Here is a 10,827-nt window from a genome sequence, read left to right on the forward strand (position 1 = left end):
CGCTGTACTTAAACTTGCTCACAGTTTCGTTGAATATTGATTTTGATATGGTATTTCCTTCTTCAATGAACTCTGCAAAAATGCGCGCGTGATAACAGACACGTTAATTCCCATTCACTGTGTTTTACAACATCTACACGGCACCTGTTCAGATAGTCCGCCCCAGATAGCCATAGGGCCTATATACGAGGGTTTTCTAACGCAGATACCGTAGGCCATAACATGCATGGTGGTTGAGTCGTTAAATTGAGCGTTCGTGCTCACAAATCTGAGGCTTGAGCTGGCAATTGATAGCTAATTCGTTTTTAAAACCTGATCTCGAGGTACAGAGGGCACTGCGTATGTGGCTCGTACGTAGGCCTACTGGTAATTTTAAAACTCGCATATACTGATAAAGAACGGAATTTTTTTTAACTTAAAAAGCTTGTAACTTTTCACAAAGTCCAAGTCACAAAGTCAAGTAAATATTTATTAATTGTTTTAAATTACAAATTTTCGAGATTACGGCTCCAGAATACTAGCCAAACTCACTGAATTCAGGGCGCATGCAGTGTGAGTGTGTGTGTATGATAACAAGTGGGGTCAAACTGATAACCTGTAGTATCGGGTGACAAATACCTAGTAGGCCTAGGCCTATTACATGTGTATATCCACGATATTTCCACTGAACAGGCAACGTGAAAGACAGTTCAGACAGCCAAGGTCGCGGTATGAATAGCCAGACGTTTCTACATGCACAGACAACCTCGAACGACAATGGATGGGTCAGATCAAGGACGCCCTTGAACTCTGAACTCTGAACAGTAAGACTCCAGAAAAACTGATTCTTGGGAAGACAGTCTGGACAGTGGGTGATGCTATAAACTCTACTGACATTACAAAGGTCGTTGTTGAATTGTTCAGACAGATGACAGATGACCGTTGCCATATTGCAAGGTCACACTCGAAAGAAGTCCAGTTTAGTCCGATCACTTTGCATGAAAGTCAGCGGAAAGTGAGACCAGCCAGTGACATTCTAGACAAACAAGTTGACACAACTCTGCTGCATTAGCGATAGGAATATCCATTTTGTGTAAACACAGCGGTGACACACTGATAAATGTAGACCCCCTATCAGATAATACTTTTATAAAACAGGTTCAAGAAGATGCCTGGTGATAAAGACGATGCTTTACATAATGGTGTGGCTGACGACGGGCTTCCTCCATCAATGAAAAATAGGACGACGGAAAGCGTTTCCCTAGCAGGGGTCACTTCTACCTCAGAGGAGTTGAAAAAGGTGACTTTTGATAAATCACCACACGTTGAGACTTACACAGATACAATGGAAGTAAGCGAGATGACCAAAACCAATTTTTATACAGGGCCAACCGACAACGTGGTCTTGAGGACATTTCGCAATGCGCTCACATCAATCTGGGAATTCATTACCGCTTTAGCTGCATTCCTCCTGCTACTGGTCCTTTTGCCAGTGCTTCTTCCGCTGTCTCTTAGTTTTCGCATATATAGACGGGTTGACGAACAGATTATTAGATACAAAACAAATGGAGAAGCAGCGGTAAGGAATGGAAACATGTTATGTTATGTTATGTTATGTTATGTTATGTCAAAAAGAGCTGAATACAATTTGCCCAATTAATGTATTGCTCAGCTATAGTTTTAACATGTGAAAATACAATGTAATATCATTCCAAGACATTTTTCGCTTTACTTTCCAATTTATTAACTTTGCATAATCTCAGGTGGAGTTCTAATTTCAGGTGATAAAAGGCGTAGATTCGATATGGTTGCAAGACACACCGAACAACCGTGCCATCATAAATGCCATCCTCGCTGCCAAGGGACAGGGTGACGTCATCAAGTGGAGAGAAATCTTGTTGAAAAAGTTTGTCTTAGCAAAGAACGATCAAGGGGAAATCCTCTTTCCAAAACTGAGGGAGTACCCCACCACATTGCTCCACAGGTACGAGTAAGACCCTCTGAGAGGTTTTGCGTCAGTTTTAAATTGCGTGGTTAGCAACTTAGATATTATATTTTAGTGTAGAGATGGGTTTAATACAAACTGGACGTCTATGATGATTTTCCTCAATAAGCGGTCAACAATTTGGACAGAACATCCGTGTCTGAAACATCCACTACAGGATAACCTTCAATGTGCGTATGAAGTCCCATGGAAAATTGTCTTTGTGCGCATACACTGCATGGAATATTTTTCAACGTTTTCATGACATACAGTCATGGTAAGCTTAAGCAAAGCAGCAAAAGATTTGTAGGGCCCTTAAATATTTTATATGTATTTTACACATCTTTTTTTTTTTAATTTCAGATACATATGGATGCCCGAAAAGGATTTTGACATAGCCAACCACGTGTATATGTATGATGGACTTCCCCTCAAAAACAAGAAAGACCTTGAAGAATGTGTTGGAAAATTAAGTCAGAGAGCATTTAAGAAGAGGCAGGCACAGTGGGAGGTTATTGTCATACCCCCAACGAAGGACGCAGGCGACACTTACTATGCTCTATTTCGCGCCCACCATTCTATTGCTGACGGCATTTCCTTCGTGAGAGCGTTCCTGCAAAACCTTGTGGACAATCCGCTCAAAGAAGAAGAAACAAAACGGTACGCTTCGACTGTGTCTAAAACCTGGTTTACGATCGCGGCCATTTTTTTCGGACCGAAATTAGCGCTCCAGCGACTGGCGGCGGTTGGCGATCACAGTTGTCTGCACGGGCGGGAAATGTCCGGCGTGAAGCTGGTGACTTGGTCTGATCCCATCAGCCTAGCGTTAGTGAAAAAGATCAAAAATGCCACAAAAACAACAGTCAACGACGTCCTTATGTCTTGCATGGCGGGCGCTTTCACTGACTACTTTGCTTCTCGCAAAGAAATCCCACCGACACATTTGTTGACTACAATCCCCGTTGCCTTACAAGCAGCGTCGGAGGAAATCAGTCTCGAAAACCGTTTTTCCCTAGTTTTCCTACGTCTTCCTACCTCCATCTCAGATGACATAGAGCGTCTCCGAGTTACCAAACAGCGCATGGACGCAATCAAACGCACGCCAGAGCCCCTTGTGAATGAGTTTCTGATACGTTACAGCATGAGCCGTTTACCGGGCAGCCTCACGCGGCGGCTGTTTGACGGACTTGGAAGGAAATCTTCGATGATTTTATCCAACGTTCCTGGTCCTCAGCATCACATACAGATAGCTGGAAGTGAGGTCACCATGATGACATTTTGGCCACCACAAAGAGCTAATGTTGGTGAGTGCCATTCATTCAACCATTCATCCACATATCCATCCATCTGTTTATATCTCTGCGTGTTATCTTTTCCCTTGGGGGGGTGGAATCAAAATTTTATAAATATGAGACCTTTTATCATCATATCTTATATTTTTGTATAATTTATTTTGTCTTTTTTTTCATTATTTCGTCTTTATTCTATTTGCGTTTTTTATCAGCTTCAATTCGTTTCATCACTACATGCATGTATTTGTGTTTAGTCCTATTCATTTCAATTTAGACTAATTTTGGGCCTGTGGATTGGTTTGATTGCAATATATTTTTTCCGGTCACATAAATTAATGTAGTTTATAGGCATTTCGTGTCTAAATTCCCGTTTTTTTCCACTCTTTTTCTCCTGCAGGCATTGGTATCTCCATCTTTAGTTATGCCGGTGACGTCATAGTTGGCGTGGAAGTGGACCAGGTTATCATGTCGGAACCACGAGAACTTACGAGATTTTTTAAAAGCCGTCTGCAGTCACTTGCCAGACAAACCAAAGTTGAATAAAGGAAAAATGAAAAAGAAAGACAGGTTTGCTAAAATATAACATTTTTTTAAAAACATGCATGCATGATGTAGCCTGTAGGCACTAAACTGGTGGAACTAATACATGTAGGCCTACTTTGTTAAGGGGGGATAAGGGGCACAGAGAATTTTTAAAAAGTTGCTTCGTTAATGAAAAGATTGTAGACCTGAAAATTTTTACTGTGGGATTAAGTATAGAGCACTATGTGCCCCCCCTCCCCCCCCCCCCTGCACGATCTGCAGTTGTGCCTTTGATGTTTAAAATCAAATGATAGGTTCCTACAACAATACTAGGCCTACTTTGGATCATAGTTTCATTGACTTGGATTATTAAACATCGTATCCTGTGAACAAATCAGCCAGATGATTCTCTCGATAAAATTACCTCACTTAAGTGGCATTCACTATCAGTTATCACTTTCAATCACTAAATGCGTCAGTGTAGGCCTATGTGCCAGAACGTTTGCGATAGAATGTGCTAGGTGCGACGCTATTTTGGTAAACACTGCACTCCGCCAGAGTTAATTAAGTTCCATTTTTCTTGTTTTAGTTTTTAGAACTTATTTAACCATACGAATATTTATTGCTTTTGATAATCTAAGTTATGACTTTGCGAACTTCTCCTACTTTTTGTTGAGGAGCGTGTCAGATTAACTGTGTGTCCACATTAGTACAATTAGTTGACTTTGAGCTTTGTAATAAAAATATTTTAACTGGGAAGCTGTAACAAATACATAGGAATTTTGATGACTCAATGAAAAAAGTGGCGTTCTTATGTTGCCCGATCAACTGATCGTTACTTTTCAGCGCTGCATATTGACCCATTTTATTGGCATGAACATTGGATAAAATCGTGCTGAAGAAGTTGCGATTACACGCATAAAGCACGAGGCCATCGGCTCAGATGTGAAACTTATCAACTGTAGAGAGCTTCGTGACTTATGAAATAAGTGGGTTTTAAGCCGTTAGACTGAATATGTAAACATGTCCAAAAACATTACGTGAAAGTATTTAGTGTTTGCTATTTCATTTTCAGCTTTAAGAAGGGGTTCTGAAACACGCAATGTAATTTGTGGGCCCCAGGAAAAATGCATTCTAACCAGCTGATTGGAAACACGCATATTAAGTTAAATAGTGTAGTTCTGTCTAAGCGAAAGATTAAATGGATATACATGTTTAAGCAAACATGTTAATAGACAATTAAACAACGCTTAATAGTGGTCTGTAAGGAGAAAAATATAGAAAACGACATGTAATTTGTTCTACAGCTTACTTCTTGCTTATATATAGTCTGTATTGTTCACCGTGTAAAACTAAAAAGTTATAATACAAGACAAATATGAGCTTTTTCATCCACCTTAACTGGACAAGTCCTTTATCAGTGTCTAGGGGATTGACGACAAGTTACACCCGTTTTCTATTATTTCGTTCAGTTTGCTTTATTAATGGACAAGATCCCAAACACGTGAAACGGACAACTGAAAAACGACACGTGAACAGAAAAACAGTCACTCCACCAACTGCGACCTTCACTGGTGTTTGGTGTACCTTTTGTATGTAAAATAATACAACCTATCAACATGTAATTAGCAAGAGTTGTGTAGGTACTTGGAAACTGTTTAAGAATCGTTGAAATTAGGGCTTCGTCAATTATTTTGTAAAAGTAGCCTACTCGAAGGTTGTAGGGTTGCCACTCATTCTGAGTCGTGAGAAAGTATCTCTTCAGCGTAACCCCAATTGATCTATTATAAAAAATAATTGCCCACAAGAGGGCGCAGTAAATAATGGAAAGGAAACTCACCAGAACAGCGCAGTTGGAGTGCAGAAATTTCGAATAGGTTGAGTTGGGTAGAGAGCTAATTTCAGGTTATTTTGATCGCATCTGTAGGGCCTTTGGATACAGACTGTTAACACTTTCTACGACGGTTAGGTAGATTTCTTACTGTGCGTGACGCTTTTGAAAATGCGAGACTTCCTGATTAAATGCTATTACGTTTATTATTTGGAGCCCGTGTGATAGACAATGTAGATAATTGATCTTTTATTGATTAATTTTCATCAAACTGTTATCCCGCATGGTGGGTTAAGGCAGGGTACATATTGCAGATATTGCTACAGACTTTAACTTGCTGCTATGGAATAAAAGCCCTGGCCACATATACAAATACAACACTTAGTCCTACGTAAAGTGCATACTTCAAGTCCAACTGAAATGTTTCACTCAGAAAACCGAGAGAAATCCTGCATGATTTTCCTGGCGTTCATATGGTGTGCCTGTATATTCGATAAATATCTCGTCGCCCAGTTATCAAAATTGAAATTAAAGAGATTTCGCTAGAATAAACAGCTCTATATTTGACGCACGTGCAAATAGCGACACCAATTTGAAGTTCCGTTTGGCATATTCTGGTTAACATATTAGGGACTAATAGATAATTAGTAATTTCAGATTAGTAATTTCCCAAATTTACAACCGGAAGCACGCGATTTCTGTTGCACGTTCCGCCTACGAAACACGCCGTTACGTTGGCGTACATAGATTACACACAGTGCACGGGTCCCTGTACTTTACTTTTAAGTCGCCCTGATTTTTATGCAGTCAATTAGTTATGGTAAACTTGGATCTATTTCCCGTGACATTTCAATTCCATTGATAATGTTTGTAAACCACTTGCAAACACGACTGATATCCGCCCTTTTGTCGCTTCGAACAAAGAGGCAGCGGCCAAGTGAGACTGCCAAGAACGAATATTGGGCTAACAACGGCACCGAACGCATTCGATAACGCATATTATTTTCCCCAGCCTTGCTAACGCTGCAGTTGTTATGATCATTGAATATAAATCAAAATAGCATCATGCTTTGCTTACTGCCTTTTTCATTGTTCAACCGAGTTTGTGATATGTTGCTCATTGCAAAAGAGGCTATCAAGTAACTTCGAAATTCTCTCAGTATCTGAGTAAATATTACGTTATCCTGAATGACGCCGTATCATCAACAACACAAGCTTACATCAATATATAGCTGATTTATTTATTTATAGCGAATGCTGTATTAACACAGCTGATCCACGGATTATCTACATACAAAAGTGTTTGAACTAACATCACTAGAGAAAAAAACTGAGTCATTAAAGTTTGGATTAGTTTTCAATTTTGATTTTGCAACATGGTGAATATTCATTATAAATTTCCTCTTAAAATATATAGTAATTGTACATAGAGATCATCAGTTTTTATCTTAAAATTAACTTAAAAGAGCTATTTACAGCGGTTCGTCTTTCTAATATGAATAAATTAAAGCAGTTGGCATATTTCTCACATTTGGATATAACGATGCCGAACTCTGTTCTTTTCTTAATTCTTTCTAAAACACAATTGCCTAAGAGGAAACTCCCATTGCTGATGCATAGGGCAGATTCCTGCACGACCATTAAATTACCTACACACAGAGATTTGTTAAATAAAATGGAGTTAATATTTAAATAAATGAATATTTAAATGTCATTGCACTGAAAACCAAAATTAATTGCATGTCTCTTGATTTATTGAAAGAAATAAAAAATCTAATTGAAAAAAAAAACTGACTGACTGGAAAAGAGTCTAGATCATGCCTACTTAAAATGCATACTTTAAGTCCTCGCCATATGCTCAGTTCACACCGCCAGAGATATAGAAATCACAGACATTGACCAGAGTCACTGGTAAGAAGGGACACTGATCGCGAGACGGGAAATCGCGTGATGTTTGAAAGTCCCGAGATTTGCCACCCAGACTTGCCACGGACAGAGTTCATCAGTTAGCTATTTCTTTTGCCGAGAAAACGTGGTTTGTTTTGATTGCTCCTCTTGTCCGACGTTGACAATGCCATGTCATCCGAGGCTGCAGTGGTAGTGAGCTCGTCACGCTTTCCTAGAAAACTGGGTTTATTTCTGTCACTGGACTGAGAACGGAACATATTGTGCAAAAAGGCGGACATATCCCCGCTTTTCTTTCCAATAAATCTTGGCTTGTTTTTAGCATTTGAGTACGACCTGAACATGTTCTGTAGGTACGACCTAACGTCCCGTTTGCCGATAAATCTGGGCTTTTGACGATTACCCTGTTTGGCACGAAACAGTTCCGACACGTAACTTTTCAAGTCTCTCTTGGACCGCGATTTGACGGCTCTTTTGCCGATAAAACCTGGCTTCTGGCGAGTGCTTGGTTTGGACCGAAAAAACGACTGGACATAATCTTGCACGTCTCTCTTGCCGATGAACCTGGGTTTCTGTAGCGCGATATCCTGAGGGACGATGGTCTGGATGCCAGGTACTTCCACTTGTCTCTTCCCCAGGAATGCTGGGTTGTGTTTGCCCGCCGTCTGCGACCTCATCAGGTTTGCCAGATACGCTTGCATCCTGGAACCGCGTTTTTTAAAGAATCTGGGCCTCCTGGTTCCTTCGTCAACGCTAATCTGAGAGCTACCTGTCTCATGTTGGTTCCAATCCCGCTTACCCAAGAAGGCGGGGTTATTCCGGATTGAAGACCCAGGCCGGAACATGTTCAGCATGTAGGCCCGCACGCCTCCTTTGAAACGACGCTTTTCCGAGGCGTTCCTGTCATCCACGTCTTCTGAGTCGACGTTCAAATCACCGTCTACATTTTCATCCATGCCGTCTTTAGCGACATCGACTATAACGACGGGATCGTATGTCAGAAGCCACGATGCGATGCCATCGGTGTCATCAGTATCGGGGGTTTTGACGAATATACCATACTCGACTGGTTCCCTTATGCCTTCGTCCGTCACATCTTTGCCTGAATTAAGAAAAATAAATAAATGAATATAACACTAAACCGGCACGTTTTTTTTTATCTTTTAATAATATCAAGTGATGTTTTAAGAGCATTGTTTGTACGTGGTGGTAAAATTATGACGGCTGTATATTCCTAGATCTGATTCTTACGGAAACTTAAGAAAAAAAGAAAATCAAGTTTCATTCAAATATGTAAAGCATCTTAGCTATCCATACAGATAATCGTAATTAGTAACGGTCATTTACATCAGAACAAAAAAAAAAATAAATAAATTGGCTTTAGTGAAAATTAAATAATTATAAACAACTCAGCCATTATACATATTACCAAAGTAATCAAATATATCTAGCTTTTAATATATTTGAACCGCCATGCAATCAACATCTGGCCGTAATGATTTAACGGGTGCATAAAGACAATAATTAAGCTATTAGCATAAATGAGGTCGTTTTATTTTACATCGAGAATAACTTCTCGTAGCGTTTTTTTTATTATCAAAAAAGCAGTAAACTGCGTTAAACGGGAACAAGAATATGCATGTAGCAAAGTTTGGAACCAATTTTTCATTCTTTTAATTACATCTGATACATTAAGTGTGGCATTTCTAAAATGTAATATGTATCCTTATATACATATAGTAGTAATTTAGATAGATAGTAATAGATAATAATTTTGAAAGTTTACGACATACTGTGAACGGATAAAGACAATAAGTTATATTTCAGTTAATACATTCTACATCATCTATCGTGGATAAACACGGACTTTAATTAATCATTTGATAAATGTTCACAATAAATGGCGGAATTAATCACTGTTGATTTAACTGGGATTATGTTGTAGTCGTGAGCTAATTAAACTTAAACGTAGTTTAAGTTTGTATGGAATTTCAGTTTTAAAAACTACGTTTGCTCGTCAGCGGAAAGACTACGGATTGTTAACTTATTTCAGTTTACCTAAAATGAATGGCGCATACTCTATCTGTCATTGATTTTTAGCTATAAAGTGGATTTACATTATTTTGTAGATATGAATTAACTTTTCTAAGATATTTCTTATAATATACGTATGTAAAGATGAAGATTACACTGAATCAAAAGCACTGAAGAAATACTTTTAGAAATCGTACGACCAAGGCTCACAATTTATAGTATTAAAGAAAAGCTCCAACTGAAACTTTACTTATTTACTCACCAATTGCCTTTAAATCGGAGTCCGTATCTTTTTTCCGTAGAGCCGTACAATTTGCCATTACTGCCAGTAAGGAGAGGAGAGTCCATCCCTTCACGAGTGCCATCGCTAACTTGACGTTCTCAAGAACTGGCCGCGGCTTATATACAGAGCGGGGATCAGGCACAACCACGAGTTCTCGAACTCTGGTTTCCGCTTTGTGGCTAATCAAATTATTAATGGCACGAGACGCACGCAGGCGTCTTACTTCTGGCAAATAATTCTTCGGGCCAGTTCCAAGCCGTGGACAGATTCGGATAAGTGGTTGTCTTTTCGCTTAAATGGTCCTTGTGGAGACCAGACGTGGGTTAAAAACACTCCTTATGTGTCTTTAAAAGTGGATTCCAGAGAACAAAATAACCCCACTTCATCGAGAGGTTCAAAGAAATCGATCATCTGCTTTCTGGAAATAAAATCGGGAATGGTGACTGTTCACGTGACCGGAACGTCATGCAGTTTTCTTCAACTGCGCTCTGCTTCAGTACTTTCCCGCGAACATGTTCACAGGCAGATGCCAAACTATTTCTCGGCGAAGTAGCGACACTGATTGCCATTAAAAGATAATGGAATCACCCTTTTTAATGGTGTCTTCATCTAATGTCCGCTATGCCAAGTGAAATATTGCCCCATCTTTTCGAGGTACGCCGAATCATCAAGTCAAATTTGTTCGGAGCTGGTAGCATGACAAACTCCCTATTCAATATGCTGACAATAGTTGGGCTCCTCAAAATATGGGCGTGATATCGATATTTCCTTTCACATCATTGAAGTTAAGGTAAAGGTATTCAATTGACCCCGCTAAAATATTGCCTTTTAAAGAAAATGTGTTCATCCGAACAGGTAACATTTATCCGCCCAGACGGAATTGAAACAGTTCTAGTTCTTATGGTCATAATCACCATCAACGCTTTCTAATGATTCACATTTGGGAAAAAGTTGGCATTTCCCGAATTGCGGAATGGGCGGCTTCATGGCCATTAAT

At 39.5% G+C, this 10,827-nt stretch overlaps 2 protein-coding genes across 2 annotated transcripts; one reads left to right on the forward strand and one right to left on the reverse strand.

Annotated features, from left to right (window-relative positions):
• The first annotated feature begins 350 nt into the window (after window positions 1-350).
• On the forward strand, window positions 351-7,253 carry LOC106170404 (uncharacterized). Its single transcript, XM_087018029.1, has 4 exons — window positions 351-1,558; window positions 1,761-1,963; window positions 2,327-3,267; window positions 3,653-7,253. The coding sequence occupies exons 1-4, from the start codon at window positions 1,148-1,150 to the stop codon at window positions 3,796-3,798; spliced, it is 1,701 nt and encodes a 566-aa protein (XP_086874155.1). The 5' UTR covers window positions 351-1,147; the 3' UTR covers window positions 3,799-7,253.
• On the reverse strand, window positions 6,830-10,349 carry LOC106170395 (uncharacterized). The gene is made up of 2 exons (XM_013550246.3): window positions 9,810-10,349; window positions 6,830-8,615 (listed from the first exon to the last, which is right to left on the reverse strand). Exons 1-2 carry the CDS (start codon window positions 9,910-9,912, stop codon window positions 7,615-7,617), a joined length of 1,104 nt encoding a protein of 367 aa, XP_013405700.2. The 5' UTR covers window positions 9,913-10,349; the 3' UTR covers window positions 6,830-7,614.
• Between the last annotated feature and the right edge of the window lie 478 nt (window positions 10,350-10,827).

The sequence above is a fragment of the Lingula anatina genome, chromosome 7, assembly GCF_051362555.1.
Source record: "Lingula anatina isolate TDL-2025a chromosome 7, LinAna3.0, whole genome shotgun sequence".
NCBI classification, from domain to species: domain Eukaryota; kingdom Metazoa; phylum Brachiopoda; class Lingulata; order Lingulida; family Lingulidae; genus Lingula; species Lingula anatina.